Source organism: Perissodus microlepis, chromosome 10, assembly GCF_051167445.1.
Source record: "Perissodus microlepis isolate ML-2025 ecotype Zambia chromosome 10, ASM5116744v1, whole genome shotgun sequence".
Classification (NCBI taxonomy): domain Eukaryota; kingdom Metazoa; phylum Chordata; class Actinopteri; order Cichliformes; family Cichlidae; genus Perissodus; species Perissodus microlepis.
Genome location: NC_140470.1, coordinates 28,888,313 through 28,912,181, shown reverse-complemented (window position 1 = coordinate 28,912,181; position 23,869 = coordinate 28,888,313). Strand labels below are relative to the sequence as shown.

Genomic DNA, 23,869 nt, shown 5'->3' with positions numbered 1-23,869 from the left:
TTTCATATGATAAGGTCATTGCTCAAGTAATTCCCATGAACCAAAGGGTACTTCTGGATCTGTAAAAAGCCAGCAGCTATTCACAATATGGTCATCTCATGCTCAGAAGCTCCACCCACCTCATGTTCAAAACCTTCTGTTTATGACAGGCAACCAATCAGAAGAAAGCTGGAATTCTAAAACAGCATATGCACGAAAGGTCAGGATGATTTTGAACTGTAAATCATGCAACGCTACGCTAACAGAGTCATAGAATAAAAGGGTATAAAATGCTTTCAAGTTTTGCTTTCAGTAGAGTGAAGGGCCTGAGCATAAAACTGTGGACCCAGTCTGCTCCAACGTAAAGCTCAAATTGAAGGTTGCAAGATATGTAAACGTGGGAATAAAACCAGCCTAATTAAATAATTACATTACATACCTGTCCCTAGCCTAATTGACCATACGTGGGAGTCTATTCATTGTTTCATGCTCTGCCACACAATATCTTGTCTTCTTTTCTCAGAAACTGTGTCCCAGCCTCTACTCCTTTACTCCAATTCTCCATCTATCTGAGCACATACTACCATTTAAGGGTACAGTATTTAGCCGAAATGTTCTGTTCGGACATTTATGACCAGTATTCATATATTCTTTTAGATTTTTATTTCACTGAGCGTAATAAATGGCTAAAAAAATGTGGAAAATATACATCTTCTTACCTCACACCGAAGAGAAGCACAGGTCTGACATTTGCCTCACTTCTGCTCTCTTGACTACCGGCTTCCTATTAATTCTCAATGATTCGGTGGCTGAATGACCGGACCACACTACCACCTGCCAGCAGTGACCCTTTTGATGGCTCTAATGCACCCACTCCATTCCTCACATCATGTCTTCATACCTCATTCTCATTTATCTCTCCTTTCTCTCCCACACGAACAGCCAGCTAGGCAGCTAACCAGCTTTAACTTAGCTTAGAGAGTTAGAGTTGGTTAATTATGTCACTCGTAAGCACATATACGAACCTTTATTTCAGAACAAGTTGGGATACTGTGTCAACAAATGATTTAAACTCTATATTTAATTGAAAACAGCAGCTAAAACAACATTTCAAAGGCTGACAATATGACATTTTACTGTAAGGACGCGGGTATGCTGACCACTGTGTTGCATCACCGCTTTTAAGAGCATTTGTAAGGGTTTGTGGAATTGCTGTAGGTCTGAACACAAAATCTTTCCCCTTCTTTCTGCTGCTAAACAAGTCAGGGGCTCCTTTGTTCTATTTTTCATTTCATTACGGAGCAAAGGTTTTCAGTCGATGGCAAGGCTGAATTGCACCTAAGATGAGTTTAACACTTGTACTTTTTTGTTCATTCTGATTATTATCGGTCATCACAACCATTTGCACCTATGACCAATGTAGAATTCCCAGTTAACCTAACAATCATGAGAAGAAGTGCCCAGAATGGTCACCGGAGAGCTGGTTGATTTGAATCCACTGTGCAGCCCAAGTACATGTTTAAAATTTTATTGATCATGGTCCCACTGTCATTTATTATTTTACTAATTATTACCACTTAAGCATATTTACATTTTTGGAGGTATGTATATGTCACAAGCTTAAGACAATGTTTAAAAGAAGGAATTCCAGTCTTTTCCTCAGAGTGAGGAATGCTGCATATCCTAATGCAGCGGTCCCCAACCTTTTTTGCCCCACGGACCAGTTTAATATCAGACAATATTTTCACGGACCGGCCTTTAAGGTGTCACGGATAAATACAACAAAATAAAATGATACGACCAAGACAAAAACTGTGATATTTTGTAAATATAATAATAAACGCGGATTCACTGTGTAATTGTGTAACTTAATCAGCAGCGTCCTCCTCAAATGCGCCAACAACACTAAAAGTAACATCCTCCTCTCTGCCCCTTAATGCTCTCTGGTCGCTATTGTAACGTGTAAATATTTCTTTCAAAATAAGATACACAACTACAACACGGGAAAAGACCCAGGGAAACTGAGTTAATGATAAAAACAATGAAAACCATACATTTCACACCCGAGCCTCAACTCTCGCGGCCTGGTACCAAGCGACTCACGGGCTGGTACCAAGCGACTCACGGGCTGGTACCAGTCCGTGGCCCGGGGGGCTGGGGACCGCTGTCATAATGTAACGCTGATAAAATATCAGTACTTTGCATCAGCAGATGCTAAAAGCCAAAAAGTTTGAAAAAAAACTTCTAAATTTTAAATGACTTCCAAATAAATGTATTCTGTTCTTTATTTATTGTAAAATCTTACATGACAGCAGTTTAGACAGATTTCTGAAAAAAGAAAAGAAAAGGAAATGTTGACATCGGTTCACAAAGGTGAAGAGAAGAAACTTCCTGCCAGCAGAGTGTCACCCATCCTTTATGCTCGTCTCTGTCGGTTGCTTTCAGTGTAGGAGATTGAGGAACTGAAGCTTATTGTACTGCAGCACGCTGTAAATTACTCTGAGAGCTTCGCATAAAAATGGAAAATGGAAAAGCGCAGTGAGCCGGTGAGCTCAGATACATAGCCACCACCTGGAACACACTTACAGGATGCTTATTAGAGCGCCCTTAGCTCAGCCAGTGAAGCATGAGACTCCTAATCTCCAGGTCACAGGTGCCTTTAAATTACAAATGCACCCCTGGATACTTCTACATCATTACAAAGAATTGATTTATGACACCCAACGCATGCCAAGTTCCTCTGGTCAGGTGTATTTTTAGTGAACCAACTTTGCCTTAAACTATTATCTCACCCACCTCGACTTCAGCTAGGGTTTTTCAGGACTGCCTTAAAAAGTACACCTGGGTCACATTTACTGCTGCCAAAAAAACGTTTTCTGTTAATGGAAACAATGGTGCAATGAACACCTCATTGCAAACCACAGGTGGCAGAGACTCAAGCAACAACTCCTCTTCCAATAGCTCTCCAAACATTAAAACTGATGGTTTGACGGAGCAAAAATGACTATGGCCCAATAATGGCTGATTGAATCACTGCAGTGTACACATCACTGCTCAAGTATTTCTAACCGCTGACATTTTGTTTTTAACCCACAATTCTGCAAAGTCACCCAAGTCACACACCTTTGGAAAAAACCTGCAAAAACTTTTCCATGACATGGCATGCCAATTCATGTGAAGCGAGGTGGATTACGACGTATATGAGTGGGTGGAATGAACAAAAGTACTGACAATAACGCAAACAATTTTTCTCTTTGATAAAGAAACAAACCAAGCCCGTTTTGCAGACACGTTGATGTTTTGAAATCCGTGAAACATTGTCAAACTTCATGCTGCTGCTAATCAAAAGAAAACCTTCAGTTGCAATCCATTTAGAACTAATCATTGCAATCAGGAAACTGGCTCATTGAGAAAAAGTAAAATACATAAAAAGCTTGAAAAGAGGTGCAGAAGAAGCTCAGCAGAGACTAAACCTCAATTAAATTCAATTCTATTTCTATAACGCCAAATCACAACACTCACCTCAAGGCACTTTATATTGTAACGATCATACAAGAACAGAGAAAAAACCCCAACAATGAGAGAACCCCAATGAGCAAACACTTGGCGACAATGGGAAGGAAAAACTCCCTTTTAACAGGAATAAGCATTCAGCAGAACCAGAAGACAAAAACAGAATGTCTGCCTCCCCAGTCCAAACTGGGAACTGGTTCTACAGAAGACTGGCCTGAAAGCTGAAGACTCTGCCTCCCATTCTACTCTCAAATATTCTAGGAACCACAAGTAAGAAGTGTGAGAGCGAAGTGCTCTATTGGGGTGATGTGGTATTTTGAGGTCTTTAAGTTAAGATTATTCTAGAGAAATTCCTCTACATATTCTTAAATGTGGTCCAATTTAACCTCCTAGGACTTGGCGTCCACATATGTGGACATCACATTTTGGGTTATTTAGACCAAAATACTCAATTTTGCTCTACATGGGCCTGATATCCACTTACGAGGACATTATACTGCTACTGTTCTATCAAAATTTTAAACGAATATCCTCATATGTGGCTCTTATTTTTCTTAAAAGCAAAAATAAGGTAAAAAAAAATCTGGTAATTCTTTGTTTTTACATTCATCGGGCCCCAATATGCCCAAATATGCCCAAATATCAAAGAGAAATTAAAAATGCATGCTGTGGAAGAGTTCGGGTCTTAGGAGGTTAAAGGGAATCGCCACACAGAGCAATTGGCACTCTTAATTTGCAAAAGCCGTGTTTTCATCGAGGCGTAATGGTTTTTATCATTTGGTTGAACAGCAAAGGCAAACTTTTGTGAATCCTTCTAAAGAAGATGACTGTGTTGCGAAGACTGATGCAACGTCTTGCATTTATAAAGTTTTTGTTTAGAAGTCTCAAGTATCCAAAAAACAATAAGCCCGTGTTTAATGCATTCCTGTTCAACAACAACACTAATCAAGGGGCAAAAACTACACGCAGGTTATTCGTTTTTCCATACTGATGGAGCAAACTAGCACATACACAATGAGCCAAAACCTGCAAAACCACAAGCACGGCTGATAACTTCAAAAAAGTAAAACAAAACAAACAAACTAAAAAAAACATATCAACTTTCATCGACACAATTTAGATACAAAACAGCAGCATTTCTATCCTCATTTCTGAAACACAGATAACCTGAAAAGTCAGCGTGATCAGAAATCTTAGCAAACTGCTGTTTGAGAGCATTTGAAGGGTGAGGTGACAAGCTGGCAGCAACCGGCTGATTCTGGTCCCTCCAATCATCTTTGTCACCCTGACAACTCAGTAAAGTGTGTCTCATACACAGTGCTAAGCAACAAATATTTTAGGCAAAGACTTTAGATTTTCAGGTTATACCATCAGGGCTCTGTCAGTACAAATTTATTCTGCTGGATTTCAGCACAAGTTGGTCTAGATCTCATGAAGAAGCAAAAGACAAAAAGACACAACCTTAACCAAAGAAGAACTAAGGCAAGTTATCCATAGGTGCTTTTGGTTCCAGGGAAGTACCCGCTTATATGTGTCCACAAAGCATAAAGTGGTTACATCAAAGTTCCTAAAAGCCCCATTTGTGGCATCTTTTTTAAGTTCTTGCCTCAAAGGATCCTCTTGTGCTGGAGAGTACCTACCTCTGAGTGGCACAAGTGTACACTGATTGGTCTAGATTGGCGCAACACTGCCAACCACCATATTAGAAGGGAAGAAAAATCCAGGTTTGATATTTGTTGTGTCAGCAGCATAATAAGAAGACCTGGCATGCAATGAACACCGAGTTTAAATCTAGATGCAGATGTCCAACTCTGCAGGAGCATTAAAGTTTTTCAGAGAAAAACCACCAAAGTGCTTTTTTAAGCATCGCATTTGATGGTGATTCCAAATATGCAGTTTTCATCTTCCAATGACGACCAAAATCAAAGTTAGTTTACATAATACTTCAAAATAACTGCCCAAATAAATGCCTGGAGGCATCGTGGGATGACTGCCAAGAGGAGAGACTAGCTTCTACAAGTCCACAAATAGCTCAAAAAGATGAAACAATACAAAGAAAAATGGATGAACAGTAAAGTCCAGACTAATTTGAGTAAATATGAAACAAATTTAAAATGCAATTTTGATATATTAGAAGCTTTTCTTTAATTTAATGCTGGCATTTCCTCTCAACTACCCGGGGCATCCACACAGAGCAAAGCACCGTATAAAGAAAAGGGCCACGCTGTAAGAGGACAAGTAAAAGCAAAACACCCTGCAACCAAAGCAGATCTCATTTGGTGCTGTTTCTGGGTGCGTTCTTGGGTACATACAGGCATATGGTGGTAATGCAAAAACAAGGGATTCATTAGGCGGGCTTTTGGAGACTTCTCATTAGCAGCACCATGAGCTGTGGTTCGCCTCTGGAAGCATTCCTACCGTTTGTGCCAATGCAGACAAAAAAAGGCCTTAAAGGTATGCAGTTCTCAGAGGACCACCCCAGTGGGTAGTTACCCTCAGGCAGTTCCCAGAACTGTTTGGTCCTACTGGACAAACACTCTGGAAAAAAAAACCTGTGACACCAAAAAATTGATGGGTTTGAGGTGTTTTCTATGGACCCAGCTAATACTGGTTTAGTACAGCTAGACTGGTATCAATGTATCCGTTATGTGACAGAAAAAAAAACTAAAAGATGCTTCAGATGGTTTAAAAGCTCTGCCTACATTGTTTGGTGTCCTCCTAGCACTGTCTACACCACATGCAGCAAAGTAGCATCAAAGCATGAAAAAAGATAGAAAAGATTAAAAAAAAATATCTCACAGCAAGTTCAGGGCTTCTGTCAGAGTATTACTGGCCTAAGCTGGCCCACTGCTAAACCTATAGATCTGATTTTCTTATTAACATATAAAGCTGCAACTGCAAAATTTCGCAAATGTGTCTTATTAGCCTACGGTTCCCTTATTCCAAGAGGTCACCACATTAAGGCATTAAGACCCACATTAAGGGTTCACAAGCTTGTGATCCCCCTAGAACACCAGTATACCTGCTGCACTGGTGTGCATTGATGTAACGTCACTATTGTCATACAGTACCATTTGCCAAGGTGAAACGGCGAGCATAATGGCTTCACATTCCCAGAGATCTATCATGTCCCGTCTCCCTCACCTCACCCTCAACCTCTCACAGCAGATGGCTGCCCCTAACTAAGACTGGTTCATCCTGTTAAAAGGGAGTTTTTCCTTCCCACTGTCACCAAGTGCTTGCTCATCTAGGGTTGTTTAATTGTTGGAGTTTTCTCTCTGTTCTTGCATAGTCTTTACAATGTAAAGCATTTTGAGGCAATTTGGCGCTTAATAAATAAAACTGAGGGAAATGTGTTAACCACTACATGGACTGCTGTTGCTGTTTAACAGTTTGAAAAACTGCAAAGAAGTTTGAAAGAGAAAGATTAAACCAGTAGGTTCTCAGTCATCCAGGTCAGGGTAGACGTAGGAGCTTGTAAATAAAAAAAAGACGACAGGACTTCTTTAAGTTTGTGAAGACCTTTTATCTCTCAATTTAGAAAAGTCCCGTTACCTTCATTTTCAAGCTCTTAAGAATTACGTGTTCGGCATTCGTCAACTGGTCTCTCTTGATCTCGTTGCTCTCTGTGTATGCAGATATGTGCCTAGATCATCACATCTCATGTCAGTCTGTGCCTCACGATTACCACTATATGGGGGTTCATACTGCTACATTAATTGAGTCCAACGTTAGGCTGTTCATGGGCCCTCGGGTGCCAGTAAAGCTGCCGGCGTTAACGACTTTCCTGGCAGGGCGCTAAAGCTGCTCACCAGTTTGCGAATTACACAGCTGGAAAGTTAATAAACAATGACCCAGTTATTTACTTTCTCATTGTGTGGCTATCGTACTGCGTGTAATACCAGCCAAAATATCAATATCAGAATTGTTTACTCCCTGAAAATAACATTAATTATTTAGAAATATTCAGTGTGATTCCCAAAAGGCCCCATTTCCTGTTTACATATGGATGTTAAGGAAAAATGAAAAATAAAATGATTCGACTTCATTTCGACGGCCAAACTTTTTGCACAGTATCGTCCGTGTGCGTGCACAGAGGGGGTGACACAACATCCCTGTTCTGAGAAGTTTGCTGAAACTTTGTTCAGCATTGTTAATGATTGCCTACAGTGTGGCATCTGCTCTCTGTTGCACACACACACACAGACACACACAGAGGCAGACTTTGTATTCAAGGGCCCTTTGCTGCTGATGCCCTGCCCAGGAATGTACAGCTGAACCTGCTCTCACATACAGTCCAGCTGATCCAACAGACACATATGTGCACACACACACACATAGTATAAACAATTGAGCATGCCCAGCTATGCCTCTGATGAAGACTCTGTGCAATGCTATCACTTTAACCATGATGGGAGGAAATTGATTTCCTCTCCCACGCTTCAAACACAGCTAACTGGGTCAGAGGTAAAAGTAAAAACAGAAAGCAAGGCGAAGGGAGGCTTTGAAAATGAAAGAACTTGAGAAAACCGATGAGACAACACAACAACAACAACAACAACAAAATGCTCATCTATTACAGTCCTCCTAAAAGGGAAAGTTCAAAAGAAAGTGCAGCACTAGGTAAGTTTACAGCTCAGGATGGGGCTGGGGGGATACCGCTAATGTTTACAACCTGTCACACTGTCACGAGCACAAGTTCCTCATCGGGGACACATGCACACTACTTTCTGTGCGATGACACACTTGCTGGTGGTAATTCGATGAAAATAAAACAGTTCCCACATGAAAGCGCTCACAATAAAGTCTGCTGATATTTTTTTTTCATGTCTTTGCATAACCAGGTCATGACTTCTGGAGAAAGAATCTGTGCATCACCTCTACAGCTGATATCTCCGAAACTGGGCAATTCGCACCAAAGAAATCAAACTGGAACAACAATACTTCAGGCCATATTTTATTTTCTGAGTCACATTTAATCCTTTAACCATAATCAGCCAGTTTCATTTGAACTCCTAATGTGCAAGTCAGTGACGAAGCACCACATAAGCTGAAATGATAACTTTTAACAGTGTAAACAAATGTCTGCTTTGTGATTAATTTCACAATAAACTGCATTAAACTCCTTTAGCTACAGTTCCAAAGAGAGGTATATCTTTGAGATTTCACCGCCACAGAGGAAGGCATGAACTTTATTTTCTGGGTTTGTTTGGAGCAAGCAGAAAAAAAATGTGACAGTTTGCACCAACTGTGAAAAACTTGAAACTGCAAAGAGACTAAAAGGCGAGGCTTGGTGAGGCGAGGCATCGACTCGGGTCTACAAGACCTCTCCACTACAGTTCCAACCGCATAAGTACAGTGCAGAGAAAACCACAGCAACAGGGTACATGAAGGTATGTGAACTTCTCAGCAAACTGACTTTGACCTCAAAAGATCACCTGCCAGTTGCACTGCTGCTTGCAACTTACAAAAAAAAAAGAAGAAGGAAGAACTATACCTTTTTTGGTAGGTGGGGTACCCTAACAGAGACACTTCTACTCCTCTGATGTTTGGTTTTAAACATGGTAGCATGTGGCATCTGTAAATACAGATAGATGCTAATGAAAAACGGTATTTAAAGTACAAACCCTTCAAAAGCATTGTCGTTCCAGTTCCACACTGGCTGCAAAAGTCCTGCAGATTTACTGGATTTGGCAGAAAAAGTGCGTGAGAGCCAAGCTGTTGTACATGTGCTTTTAAAAGAGTCATCGAAACGTGGCACAAGTCATAAAAGTCATTCTCTGTTTAATGGATTCACTCGAGGCTAATTATAATCAGGCAAGGGAGCGGCCGTGACAACACCTCGCTCGGTTTCTTGCAGGCTGAAAGGATCTAATAACTGTTAAAAATGCAGAGATTACACAGAGTCTGAGTTTTGTTTTTAAAAACTGGTCTTTTTCAGTCACAAGGCTTCAGACAGATCTATTGGTCTCCACTTTCAGGTAAAAGCAAATCAGTCAAGCTGTTTCCCCTGGAGACAAAAGCACTTTTGACCGTTCATACAATTTTTGTTGTTTTTTTTGTTTTTTTTTTAAACAAAGCTGGTCGTGCAGGAATTTATAGTGAAGCTCCATCACACAAAAGAGGGGAAGAGGTGATGCTATAAAATCAAATGTTCTTGCTGTTCACTAAAGAAATGCTGAACTTTAAAAACAGGCAAGAACAAGCCTGTAAAGTTAGATAGAGGCCTCAAACATCCTTCCCATTTAAGGGTATAGTCAACCGGCTAGAAACACTGAGATCATTTCAACTTCCACATCAGCTCCACCACTCAAAGAAATGTTTGTATAACTACACTTCCCCCTAGCTGCCTTACTCACCCTTCATTTGGCATAGACAGCAGTTATTCTCATTTTAGAGTCTGCTGATCATTCTAAGAATAAGAGGAAATGCATGCATTGTGTGCATATGAGAGATGCAGGGTTTTTTGTGTAGGGGAGGGTATTTGCATAGTACATACAGTACCTGTTCTATTATCATGAATGCTAGATGCATCGCAGGCCTCACAGAGAAGCACTAGGTGCATAGGTAAGGTTGGCCATTTCCTATAGCTGTTAAAGGACTGTAGAAAAAAGATAGCTTTAAACTAACTCATACATGTGTACAGGGTCTCTTACGCTGCAGAACTTCCGTATGGTCTCTCTATGCCTGTTTGGGTTCTGTCCGGCTACTCCGGCTTCCTCCCACAATCCAAATCAAAGTGTATGTTTGGTGAATGGAGTGTGAATGGTTGTCTGCCTCTCCGTGTGTGACCTGCCCAGCCCTTACCCTGCCTCTAGCCCCATGGCAGCACCGCTAGGATAAGCTTTGGATAAGCAGAAGAAATTGGATTCTACATCAAACAATCCACTACGCTCTCATCCATCACATAACGAAACGTTTGCATGTGCTTTGGTGGAAAACTTTGTAGGTGTCTAAGACTGGCATCTCTTGACGGCCAATATTGCCACTGTCAACAAATCAAAGTCTGAATCAGGAGGTTGGAGGATGGAGTTCTATCAGCACCAAGACTGGGGTTCACATCCCATTTGGCACTTCTTCTGTTTTTGCCACTCGATGGTTTTCAATTTTCCATAGGGGACTTTGACATATTCAAATATTCCCTCCATCCAGCTTCTGTTTATTCAATTCAACACATAGAGACAGACAACCATTCACACCTATGGGCAATCATCACAAGAATCCCCAGTTAACCTGACCTAACATTCTACTACAAATGATCGGAAACGCACTAAGAAGCTGTTTGTCAGCTACCATTAAACACAAAGGAGAACACTACTCACTGCTGGGTGTTGGACCTGTAAACTGAGTGCGCCCCAGCTCCTATTACAAAAACTGCAGAAATATGCAAAGTGAATGGATTAACTGTGCAAACACCACAATGTAAAGGTAGCATCTCACAGTCAATTTAAAGCAGGGTGGCAACGTCTGGAGAATAGCCAAATACTTCCAAGTAAAGGAGGATTTTCAGGCTAAAATATGTATCCCTTCTTTTCACTTTTGCTTTCACCCTGTAGTTAAGCTTAAGCACAGAAATTGAATATTAACCCTGCAGACTTCACCCCAAAAGTGGATTTAGTTTTTTGTTTTTTGGTTTGTTTGTTTTTTAGATTGCAGTGTTTTATGAAATGAAGTGAAATACAGTCCACTTTAGGCGCACGCCTAAGCCAAAAAAAAGAGGGGCGACACAACTGGCTTCATGCCTTTGTGTGTGCACGTAAGCTAAAAAGTGTCTACTTCACAACTTCCTATTACATAGTAAATAATCTGTTCCAGATGGTTGCGAGCCTTCATAATAACTGTCATTTAATCAATGAACCAATCATCTCCTGGATGACTTCTTCTGGTTTCCGTCATTGCAAATTCAACATTGTCCAGCACTGAAAAACAACAGCTGTATTTCACACAGTCCTCCACCTGCCACCCCCACCCTCTCCACGCTAACACGGGATGTGATGTCATAGGCGTTTCACTACACATAAGCTGAAATTGAATTGATGAACTGATGCCAGTGTGTGATCTGGCATCTGCTGCACTGTACGCTGCATGTCACCATTGGTCGGTCATGCAGATCCACAGATCAAAGTTCGCTGCTTTATCAGGAAACCTGAAAGTGCTGCACCAAACTGTGGCTGGGGCTTCATCACCTATCTACCCAGCCAGCCATCAAACAAACAAACAGATCTGAAGCTGCAGTGATGATATACTCCACACGCCAAGTTTCATTTAGTTTCGACCGGCACCGCCATCCTGACTGACACTCAAAACGAACGCCGGTGAAGCGCAGAGGGTAACATCTCGGCAGCAGGAGCCCGGTGCAGAGTTAAGCTGGAGGCAGTGCACCTGGCTGCTTTCCCAGAGTTGTGTTTGAAAAGAGGCTGCTGGCCCTTTAAAAGCTAAGATGGTGTCCTGCAAGCTGCAGTTGCTGCCTTCCGTTTCCTTCCTGCCTTTCAGAGATCACAGAGCATTCAAAATTGAACCTGAACTAACCTGGCGCACAGAGGGAAAGCCAGATACACAGGACACACACAAACACACACACAAGGAGGATTTTGTTTTCCTTTTTCTGCATTAGAATTAGAGGACTCTCGGAATGATGTTATTGCAATGCAATGAGGTCGCTGTTACAAAACTCTTCCACTAATTTGCAAAATAAACTGCCTGCAAGGACACACTTGTGACTGTTATAGAAGCACAGGCTATATTCGCTCACTGACAGTCATATTTTTGGCTCATGTTGGGTTGACAATGTCAACTCTGCTTGTGTACAGGCAGATCACCCACACAGGTAGATGTTTCTTCTTCTTTTTCTTCTTCTTATTTTTTTTTAATTCCTCCACTGACCAGGGCAAAGCCAATAACGTGCACTTACTTTCTTGTTACGGGTCTCCGTGTGCATCTCGGTTGCCGGAGCGGTGCAGCGGCGGAGGGGTGGAGCAGCAGGAGCAGGAGGGGGTCGGTCGGGGCTTTGGGTGTAGCTCTATCTGAATCAGAACTGTCAGGGAGAGAGAGGAGGGCTTTTTTGGGGGTGCTAGTTTTCCACCTTTACAGTCAAATATTTCGGGATATAGGAACACGATCCCTGCCTCTTCCAGTGTTTCTTTTCAGTTCATATCCGCGGCGTCGAAGGCTCCCTGTGCTTTTACCCCCCCAAAAAACAAAAAAAAAAAACAGCCAGTCTCTCTGTGTCTCTCCCTCTCTCTCTCTGTCGGCGTGTTGTTGCCGTGTATTCAAGGGCTGGGCTCTCTCTCTCTGCCTTTTCCTCCTCCGCCTCTCCCTGCTTGTGACCCCACCCTGCGTCCCCACCCCTCATCTCTCTGTCAGTCAGGAGCTGCGCAGCCCTGCAGCCCTGCAGAGGAGCGGGGCCGCTCTGCCGGCGACCCGACACCGGCAGCGGGCGGGCGGGCAGTGCAAGAGAAGCTGCTGCAGAAGCACCAGCGCACAAATGCAAAGAGAGAGGCGTGGAGGTGTGGGGGGCTTTAATTGCATCTACCAGCACTGCTCTCCACATTACCTCCTCTCCCATGCACCAATGCTGTGCTGCAGCAGCTTATTGCCCACGGATGATGATGAAGAGAAACACCCATGTCACCTTACTGACGTCACCCAGCAAGCTAATTGAGGACACTTAAGCTGGGCGGGGAGGGTGGGGGCGTTAGGAAATGTATCGAGGCTTTGCAGCATTCGGTTTGATAAATGTGACACCGTGCACAGCCAAGATGGAAGGAGGAGAGGCACAGCCAGTTCGGGTGAAAGATGTAGTCATAACCACACCCTCGGTAATAGAGAGGGGTGTGGCAAGTGCGAGGGCGTTATTATTTTTTTTTATTTTCTTTTTCTTCAATAGGGATTTTGCACAAAGGAAAAAATGTAGTCTGCATGTCAAGACTGATGAGGATTTGCATATTGAGCGCAAAACAGAGCCAAATAATGCAGAGGAGATGTGCAGTGTGAAATGTGCAGTCTAAGAACCTCAGGCTTTTTAGTAATCCCGGTTTTGCATTAAAAATGTTCTTGCTGGGGGGGTTTCTCCGCAAATACCCATAATTTGGGGTTAGGTTAATATCACACATAGGTGCGACACGCTGTCTTTATTAATTCCCACAACTGTAAACATGAAAACGGTGCTAACAGTTTAGTTTCTGTCGGACTACATTTCCCATGATTCCACACCGGAACTGACAATTCTGCCAGGAAACATGAGGAGGTAAACAAAACTTTCAGTTATCCTTGTTGTATGTTACTCATTTCAAACATTTGTGTCACTTGAATCAAACACGTTGGGTTTTAGACCCCGGTTAACGACGCTATAAGGAAAAAAAATAACAATGTAAATCCGTTACGTACCTTTTACGTCTACCTCAGGATGTTGTCATGGAGATAGCAGCTAAACTCATGTAGCGTTAGCTCATCTGTTAGGCTAGCAGCTTTACAAACTACTTTTACATGTTTATTCAGCACTTCTGTAGATTACTGTTAAGCACGGACCGTCTCCCGTCTCGTGGGAGAGTCTCCCGTTACCTTCGATCTGGATAATGTTAAAAAATTTTTTTAAAAAATAACAGAAATACGTTAGCGTCATCTCCTGCACACCAAAAGCAAGGTGAGGTTGTATTTTGGCTTCCTCTGTAGGTGGGATAGCATTGGGCTTTTTCAGAGCAACCACTCACGTTGTATTCATACAAATGCACCGTGAACAAAAGCACAAATAAAGTATGATTATGTACCTTCTAAATTCAAAAACTGCTAAATATCTAAATAAAAATAAGCAGAATTCTTTGCACTGGAGAAGCATGCCCTACAGAGTTTACTAGTTAACGTGGGCTAATTTACCTGGGGCTGAAATCACGCTGTACAACAGTGCGGGGAAAAAGGTGTGCAACTGCTCCGAGGTCTGTTTTCTGTCGTTTGGTGGGTGTGTCAGTAGGGCTACCCAATGAGGAGTAACCAGGACGGACAGGATTAGGAATGCGTGTGTCAGACAGAGACAGGTCAGGTTGAGCAGCTTGGAGACATGGCATAGTCTGGACGTGAGCAGAGGAGGGATAGTGGATATAATGGACAAAGGATGATGAAGATGGAGCTTCCTGGCAGGGGGAAAATAAGATGACTGCAGAAAGGAGTTATGGATGTAGTGAAGGAGGACATGCAGAGGGCCGACGTGACGGAGGAGGAATAGGATTAATAGATGAGATGGAGGCAGATGATCACCTGTGGTGAAAGTGTTCAAATATTCCAAAAACCTACCTTCTGGTTCTTTTCCCATTCACATTACCTTACCCTGAACGTGTGTGCATGTAGTCTTCAGGTAATGTGATAGACATAGAGATGTTCACAAGTAGCAGATTTGTGTTACATCAGGGTCGTTCCATCTCAAATCATCAGATTTTTAGATCATTTTCTGCTCGACCAGCTCCAATTAGTTTGACATATATGATGAGTTCTGGGAAATTTTAGCTTCAGTATTAAATATCTTCATAGATATTTATTTTTAAAGAGGCCTATCCATCCACTTCTTTTTGCACTTTTGCATTTGAGCGTGAATATCTCAAAAACTAAAGCCTGAAATTTTTACTGGTCTTTCTTACTTAATACAGGATCTGCTTTATGGTGGATCGAAAATACAGTAAGGAGAGGTAACAGGAGCAGCAGTATATCAGATCATTTAAATGTGTGCAGGAGATGCAGAAGAGAGTGGAAAAACACAACTGCCAATACAATTGCCATAAAAACCCAAAAAAGTAGAAAGTACCAGCAGTGCATATAGCGCTTGAGTAAAATACGAGGGAGCCTTAACACCATAGTTTCCATTTAAATAAACATGTATAAATCCATGTTCACCGGGTGCAACATCCAATCTAACTCGTATGTAAGTCTATACGTTTAATAGATGTCAAAAGGTCACTGTGCAAGTAGACTTTGATGTTTCTTCACATCCAGCTGTTGTCTAAGGAGGTTGTAAAGAGAATGGCTGGACTTCTTTAAGTTTTGTGAAAACGTTTCACCTCTAATCCAAGAGGCTTCTTCAAACCGTGGAGAGTCCCAGGTATATGAATCCTAGAGAGGGTTGTTGACCCACTATTAATCGTGTGCCTCATCACATGAGCCAAGGTGAAACCACTGTGAGACTTTGCCTCACCCTATTATGTCACTTATTGAGGTCACCAGACGCAACATGTGAGTGGGGGTTTAGATGTCTGGGAAGGAATCTCAAGACTGCATTGTAAGTTGTAGAACTGAAGTAGACATCTTCCCAAAACGTAAAGAAGTCCAGTCGCTTTCTTTCCAGGCTCCTTAGACTCCCATGACTTAGAGGTATGAGACATACACCCAGGTGTTGTTGAGATTCTGGCATCCAGAGATAAGGCATTTGTGGGAAGTAGGCAGAGCTGTTTGACAAACTGTAGGCTGTAGTGGGTGTTTTAGGCTACCAAGCACTCCTGGCTAAGGACCCTTAGTTTTGGGTGAAATAGACATTATAAATGATAGACACAGTGAAGTCAACTCAGGCGTGCCTTAAACCTTTATTCTGTTATCCTGTAGAAGTTAAGAGAAAACTGGCTTGTGCTCTCGTTCTCTTTGACCTCAGTGAACACTTTCCTGATGACCTGATGATTGGCTGAGTCACTAGTTTTGGTCAATGTTTAATAGAATAATAAGATCTTTTTGTGAATTTTGGTCTTTCTAAGAGTCAGAAAGGATGAATGTCCAGCATGTGTTCGTAATTTAGTGAGGATGCAGTTTTTCTAAACGCGCCCTTCGCTCCTCACGTGTGGTCTCAAAACACCAAGATGTCGAGAGCAAAAAGGCTTCTGAACGAGACTTCGCTAACCAATGGGTGATGTCATGTTTACAACATAAATTGCATGTGGCTCATGCAAGCTATCTCCAGTCTATATTTAAGTCATAATTTTTGCCTGAAACTTCTTGAAGATGTTTTTTGAGAAAAGAGTCTTATGTGTTATCCAATAATTCAGTACTACATCTTTAAAACAAATTTTATAGAATGAAATCTAATAATGATGCACCAGTGCTCAAATGAGCATCGATGGTAAGCAATATGTTTTCCCATGTTTGTCTCCTAGCTAAAAAATCAAGAAGATAATATGCCAGAGAATTGAACTGGCACTTTTACTCAAAGCAAAACAGTACTTTTTCATTCAAAATTGTAAGATTATTTCTTTAACCTTAAAACAAGTCCCACAGTCCTTCAGTGCTGCAGACAACCCCAGAGTCTGGGACAAGCAGTAGATATGACAGTGTGACCTCCTGCAGGGCATCTACATACATATATCAGTGCATATTGCAAAAACCTACTGCAAGCTTGCGTAATATTCTGTGTTTTGTGAAGATTTATAATTCCAAACTAATTCTGGCACTTGATAAAAGCATTTATAATGTAGGGATAGGCACTCCAAGACAGTATTTACTTTACAATAATTTACCAAGTAAATTGTTTAATGATTTGCTGAAAAAAAGCAGGTATTTATTGGTAATAGAGGTAGGGATTTTTCAAAAACACAATGACAAAAAAACATATATGCGTCTGCTGTCGGCCAGATTCTCAATTTAATAAAAAAATACAAATCAGCATCAGCAGTCTCTAATGTCCATATAATACAGCCATGTTTATTGAATTCAAAAATCTGCAATGGCCTGGTATAATTGCTCATATTAAATCATTTAGATCATTTTTCTAGCAAAAATACCCATTATGGCTAATGTGAGGACTTTCTCTGATTCTCTGTGTTTGTATCTTCCTTCAGTACTGTGGGGTTTTCATCTCTTAGTAGTTGTAAGTAGAGCAGGGCGATATGACCAAAAATATTTATCACGACATACATTTGAAAATTTGCGATAACGATATAACTGACGATATAATTGACACTAGACAAATTTATATTTATATTATATTATAAGGGGCTCTGTCGATTTTCAGAGATTTTAAGTGTGCCGTATTTTCCAAAAAACACGGTAATAACCACGGCCCGCTAGCATGCTCTACCAAAGATAGTGCTTTGTTGTGTATGACGGATGAAAGCTAAACCAGTTCCACACCACTGAAGTTTTTGCATTTTTACAAACCAAGTCTGGTTCATCAGTTTCATTTAACAATCTGCTTTCGCCCTCCTCATTCTCTGTCGCCGCCATGCTTTTTCCGCCATGTGTGTATGAAAACAAAGGCACTGCGCATGTGCGTTTTACCCATATTCTATCGCGATATTTCATTTTCTTATCGTTCCCCAACATTATACCGGTATTACTGTCAACTATGGCCCAGCCCTAGTTGTAAGCAGGTGATCTGAGGTCATTTTTCACAATGTTGTTAATTTTATTTTGAGAATTCCAGGAAGCTAAAATAAATACAGATGTTATAACTGTTGTTTGCATCAGATGTGGTTTAGTGATTTCAGGCACTTTTTCTAGAAAGCCGTACTAGTTGACACCTCCAACTTGATTCAGTCTTGTGAACTTAGTTGTGGCCTTTTTAGCCAGTTTTAAAAGGTATATCTCTTTTATATCAGCATCCAGTGAGTCTCTAAACTGCTGTGTGTCTGTGTTAAATTTGTCAGAGTGACCCGGCGACCCTGTGAGGATGGCCCGCTGCTGGAAGAGCAGGAGACCGAGGGCCAGCGGCAGCTGCATGGCCTCTTGCTGCAGCAGCTCCACACTGACGTCGACATTGAACGGTCAGAACAGGAGAAAGCATTATACATGATGTCTGCATAACGTTGAGGCACAGTGCAAAATTTAGAGTCCAGTATGGTGAAATATCACATCATGTACACAAATTTCAGTGTTTGTTCCTAATGTCATGTAGATTTTCTTTCAGTTCTGCAGATATTCAGTGAACTGAGGACAAGTAGTAGATATGACACCTCATCTACATCTACCACACCGTGACCTCCTGCAGTGCATTAGAATCTACACAAATGCTGTATAGCAATATATTCCTCAAAAACAGACACTATGCACTCACTGAAAGGTACCCTCCAAAAATTAAAAAGATAAATACAACAATAATAATAATAATAAATGCATAAGATAAATATACATATTCAGACTTTCAAACACATGATCAGATATTCATTCCTGCATACACACGTTAGAGGAACAAGAGCCAAAAATAATCTTTCACCCTTTCAAACCTACAGAAATAAGTTTTTAGGCATAAAAAAACAAAGATCAAAAGATTCAGTGGACCTGATGAGCTGTGGAAGTCTGTTTCAAAATTTAGGAGATACAACTTGAAAAGTTTGATCACCTCTTGATTTAAATGGCAAGAAGTTTAAATGCAGTAGTTTAGTGCTTTGTATATGTGTTCCCCGCTTTGCAACCTTTGCAATGTTGGAATTGCACTCAGTTTCATTGTATGTGTTAGATGATACAGTGAATTAAAGATATTCTATTCTAAATCACGTCACCTGTGAACCCTGTCAATATTGACATAAAAAGTTGTCTTTTAATTCAGCTCAGTTTTAAATCTAATACTGATATCATTTATTGGTCAAACTGAAGTCAGATCTGCTTGATATATATTTAGTTTTGGCGAGCTTGTGGTTTACCTCTTGCTGGATAAAATTCGTGTCACACAGTTATAATATATAAACATTAAAGCGAGAGAATCAGACCTGTTTTTGTGTTACTCAGTGGGAGGACAAAGCCATGCAGTTTCAATTGTACTGAACGCTCTGTGCTTTATAAAAGAAAAATCCCACACTCTTCTTACTGTGAGGTGCTTCGAACAAAAGCGTCAGATGCTGTGTCATGTTATCCTCACTGTCCCACAGAGCAGCACAGCCCTCGGGGCTACAGAAACACACACAGTCTTTTCTCTTTCTAAAACATCTGAAGCCGCCATGTGACCTTTAAACCAGAGTCTCAGATAAGGCTACAGCTGCTTTTCCAGAGCTTAGTTTTGATCTCGTTCTGAAATCATTTTTGTCTAACAGATGTGTAGCCAAGAGGCAGTGCTTCGCCCCAGCGGCGCTTTATCGGCCGTTTGGGGAGCAGGCAGCGGGAGTGAAGAGCCTCTCCCAGTTCCAGGCCCTGCAGGATGGGGAGAAGGAACTGGCCAGCCTGCGGGAGCTGGGCCTGAATGACACCGAGATCCAGCTGTGGCAGAGCAGAGATGCACCAGAGACAGCAGAGAAGGTAAAACATCCCCAGAGGACACAGAGGCGGCTCCAAACAGCAGAGGCTGGGTTTGTCTTGTGGTTTGGAGTGTTTCCACACCACAAGACATGCTGTGAGTCCATTATACAACTGTGTCAAAGACTTTTCGGAAAAAGTGTCCAAAACCTTTTTTTTGGGGGTAAACCTGGGTAAACGAGATAGTAGAGTTTCTCCAACATGATCATGTATTTAAGTTTTTACTGGTTAATGCGTAACTTAAATCTCAGAGACTTTGAAGTTTTTCCTTATGAATTTGTGGGGATATTTTCACCAATTTCATCTCAGAGTATGCACAATTTTTTTATTGCATCAATGTAAGAGTTTCTCGAAAGTTTCGAGGGATTATTTTTAGAGAAAAACACTCAAGCAAGGCTAATGCACTCGTCCTTTACATGAATGCCTTTCTTCCCACACAGTCCCACGGTGTGTGTGCAGCTCCAGGTGCAAAGGAAGAGCGCCTGCAGGCAATTAAAGACAAAATCGCCGCCCGGATGGAGCTTCTGTCCCGCCCACAACGTTTTGCGTCCAGCCGGCCGCTGTCACGCCGGGAGATGGAGATCGAACAAGCCCTGTTTCATGGGAATGACCGCCTGGGTTTCCTCACAGCGCTCTATCATCGAGGTACAGAGTTGTTGGTGAAAAAGAAGTCACAGGTCAAAACTCAAATATTACACTTTAGAGTCTTGATCGAGAGCATTACAGCAGTTTGAAAGAGTTGCCGGAATAGGGATTGTATGATTTTGACCTTATGTGCCATAAATGATACCTTTAACACATCTTCAGTTCTGTTTTAGAAGTGACTAGTTGTGGTTTCTTTGTGGAACTGATAGTAAGGAAGCTCCAGTGTTGAACTCTCATCTGAGAGGCAACAGCTGCTTTCACTTTGAAAATTATTAAATTATATTTAAAAAGTGAACCCTTCCTTATTTTGAGCCATAAATATACTTTTACAGCAATGAGGTCATTGTTTGTACAAGCTGAAACTTCAGGCTGCTCTAAAGAAGCCACTTCAGGCAGTTTTTTCTACTATTAGGTCTATATCATGTAAAAAAAAAAAAAAAAGCAGATATCCCCAATCTAAACATTTGAAGCACACAAGCCCCGCCCACATGCTGTTCCAGGGGCAGCCATTCAGGAGAAGAAAGTTTGAAGTAACCATCAAAATTAACCACTATTGACTTACAACTGTGTACTATTAGCAGAGAAAAATAGATGAGCATTACCAGCCTTGCTGGCTCTGATTCCTGCTCTGCCATATGGGGTCACACAGGGCTCAATTTTAGGGCCACTGCTTTTTGCACTTCTTCTGGGATTCATTCTTAGAAAGCATGGGATCTATTTTCACTGCTATGCTGATGATACTCAGATCTATGTCCTGTTAAAGTGGAAGGATGGCTTCTCAATTAAAATACATCTTGTAGGTCTTGATGACATGAAGTCTGGCTTTTTTGAGTTAAGGTGCTTGGCAAAGATAAAACCTATCCATTCTAGGCAGCATTTGGAGACAGTAACCATTTGGCATCTCGACTGGATTACTTTGGGCAAAGCCAGTCTTCACTCTTATGTCTTCGCTTAGTTAAAAATGCTGCATCGTGCCTTTTGCTTTACACGTAAATAAAGGTACATAGTGTAACCTGTGTTGTTTCCATCACAGGTGAAGATAAGAAGGAGAACCAACAGGGGGCGTCATCCTCTGACCCACTGGACTCTATCTATAGAGATGTTCTCAGGGAGCAGGAGGTGAAACAAGCTTCACAACACAAATCTGAGGGAGAACCGACAGGAGCACCACACACAGCTGAATCTGACCAATCACAAAACCAACAGACAGACAGAAATCAATCGAGAGACGCTTCTGACAGTCCGTCAGACCTGCAGGCTGGAAACTGTCGCTCATCCGTCCAGACAGACTCAGTTTCAGACACCTCAAATCAGCAGCATGTTGAAAACAGACCAGAGCATCTGCGACTGGCTCCTCCGAGACAGATTAATATAAGCCAGCCAATCAGCAGCTTGTGCGGAACAGCAAAGGTGGGGCCAAGCAGACCACTGACTGTGACGGGGGAGATTGAGACAATTACAGATGAAGAAATCCTAAAGAACCGGGAATCAGAAGAAGGGATCCGGAGCATTCCAAGGTTCCGAAACTACCAGCCGGGGAAACCCTCCAAGGTCTCAGCAGCTACCTTTGTAAACCTCACACTTTCATGATGATCCTGAAAGATCAGTTCCTTTATCTTTAGGGCAGCTGTGGCACCAAATGATTATTTCCACAGTTTCTGCTCTCAGCACTTCCCAGATTGTTGTTTCTATCTAACATAAAGGCATTACATCATCTGAAAATGTGCACATCCACCTCTGCGTGTGGTGTATTTATTCCCTGTTCCCCATAGGGATAACTTTAAAGGCACAGTGAAGCTGTATGTTGGCTGCACAGTAGCGCTGCTAAAATGACACATTAAAATGGAACAAATCATCTCACAGCAATTAACAACCTTTAAGATGTGCAGGTTAAGAGGCACTCACTTGTAAATTGAGCTTGATGATAATTGTTGTGTACTGTAATTATAGTTTCCTGCGAGCACATCCAAGCTGCAGCTGGAAACAGAGGGCCACATCCTGGTATCATCAGATGTACTTTCAACACGACACAGTGCGACAGTCAAGAGATGGGCGCTACAAAACATTACCAGCTTCACTGTGCTTTCTCTCTCTTTGTGTAGGTCCTGTGTGTGAAGAACCTGAGCCCACAGGCGTCAGTGGCCCAGCTGGTGGCGCTGTTCTCCAGATTTGAGAGGACGGACAGGCCCCCGGTGCTTTACCGGGTGCTGACTGGGAGGATGAAGGGTCAGGCTTTCATCACTCTGCCAGGTAAGAAAGATAAGAGGTGAGAGTCGGGTGGTCTGAGGGCAAAATTATCTGCAATACAGCTAGGTGTGCAGCAGGGGGCGTTCAAGGAGATAGTACTCAATGAACGGGACTGCTAAAGTAATTCTTTACACTAGTTTCTACACAAAAAAACTACATGTTGTTTCAGTTTTTGCAAGTGTAGCATCGCAAATGAGTCTGTGGCCAAAATGCTGACATTCTGCTAAAGCATGATTGGTCCAGCTGGTTTTTACAAAAAAATCCAATTTGTTGATGGGACCACCTCAATGGCTGAGAGAGGGGCATGTTAAACAGCATGTTAACAAGTATGCTTACAGCCTATGGATGGACTTTCTCCGCTCCACTGAAGGGGAATGGGGGTTTTTATGACTCGTCCACCTGAATATTAGAGTTAGGGGCATGGCTGCTTTGTCTGTGAGGCGTTAGAGCGTGTTATTGTTTGTTGGGCCTCCCCTTGTGCTTACTAAAGAAACCTCTTTTATTCTCACTATGGATGGCACCTGGCACAAACAGTAACTAGGCGTTAGAGGCGTAGTTAAACCACAACAGAAACCTCCCTGTGTGTAAAAGAGCAGGTGGTTGTGTAGTGGTTGAAGGGGATTGGTATCAGGAGGCTCCTGCTCCAAATTCTCTGCTGCTACTGGTGGCTTCATGCCTGAAATCAAAATGGCGGAAGCCACGAAAGCAGCTCGTGGTGCTATGGCGTGCCTAGGCTTAACAGAAAAGTCTTTTACTACAATCAACATCAATCCATGCACATTCTGTCTAGAAAAAACAAAAACATGATAAATTGATGAAAATTGGCCACAAGAAAACCTTACAGAGATTCAAAACACATACATTACATTTGTCCTGCAGCTCCATGGGGGTCCTTTCATTCCAGACTCTCCCCTCATGAAACCGGAAATCCAGAGTGGGAGTTGTTATTTTCCTTATTTAGTTTTTTGGTTCTTTCCTTGGGGTGTTACTTGGCGTGTTTCTTTTTCTTTGGCAGATGCTGAAACGGCCCAGAATGCCTTGCAGTTAGTCCACAGATACCGGTTGCTTGGGAAACCTTTGGTGGTCGAATTTGGCCGTGAACGACAGGAAGAGGAGAAACAGAAGGAGAAGGAAGGGCAGGAGGAGAAGAAATAAAAAAACACAAGAAAAATGTTTTTTTATGTAAATTAGACTGTTGTGAATGGCTGAAACTAATGTACTTATTTTTTGTGGATATAAAGTTGGATTTGTTGGCTTATTATTATCAGCAGTGTGTTATTTAGTTTGATAATTA

The 23,869-nt window shown here is 41.8% G+C and overlaps 2 protein-coding genes across 4 annotated transcripts in view; one reads left to right on the top strand and one right to left on the bottom strand.

Moving 5' to 3' along the window:
• Positions 1–13,115, bottom strand: part of klf8 (Kruppel like factor 8) — a 94,304-nt gene extending 81,189 nt beyond the window's left edge. Inside the window, exons 1-2 of one of the 3 annotated variants that reach the window (XM_084940934.1) lie at positions 12,404–13,115; positions 8,990–9,070 (exon numbers count right to left, since the gene is read on the bottom strand). In XM_084940934.1, coding sequence (XP_084797060.1) covers positions 8,990–9,070; positions 12,404–12,430 — 108 coding nt within the window. In that variant the 5' untranslated portion in view covers positions 12,431–13,115. The remainder of the gene's footprint in view (positions 1–8,989; positions 9,071–12,403) is intronic. The other 2 variants (XM_084940932.1, XM_084940935.1) reach the window with 2 other exon arrangements.
• A 120-nt stretch (positions 13,116–13,235) lies between these two features.
• rbm41 (RNA binding motif protein 41) lies at positions 13,236–23,833 on the top strand. Its single transcript, XM_084940936.1, has 7 exons — positions 13,236–13,738; positions 18,105–18,221; positions 19,485–19,686; positions 20,124–20,328; positions 21,362–21,879; positions 22,431–22,578; positions 23,591–23,833. The coding sequence occupies exons 1-7, from the start codon at positions 13,731–13,733 to the stop codon at positions 23,728–23,730; spliced, it is 1,338 nt and encodes a 445-aa protein (XP_084797062.1). The 5' UTR covers positions 13,236–13,730; the 3' UTR covers positions 23,731–23,833.
• The last annotated feature ends 36 nt before the right edge of the window (positions 23,834–23,869 follow it).

What these genes read in the sequence shown, in the direction of transcription:
- rbm41 (XM_084940936.1), top strand. An exon ending in CACCAGAGACAGCAGAGAAG is followed by an intron (nt 19,687 to 20,123) that starts GTAAAACATCCC and finishes CTTCCCACACAG; the next exon opens with TCCCACGGTGTGTGTGCAGC. An exon ending in CACAGCGCTCTATCATCGAG is followed by an intron (nt 20,329 to 21,361) that starts GTACAGAGTTGT and finishes TTTCCATCACAG; the next exon opens with GTGAAGATAAGAAGGAGAAC.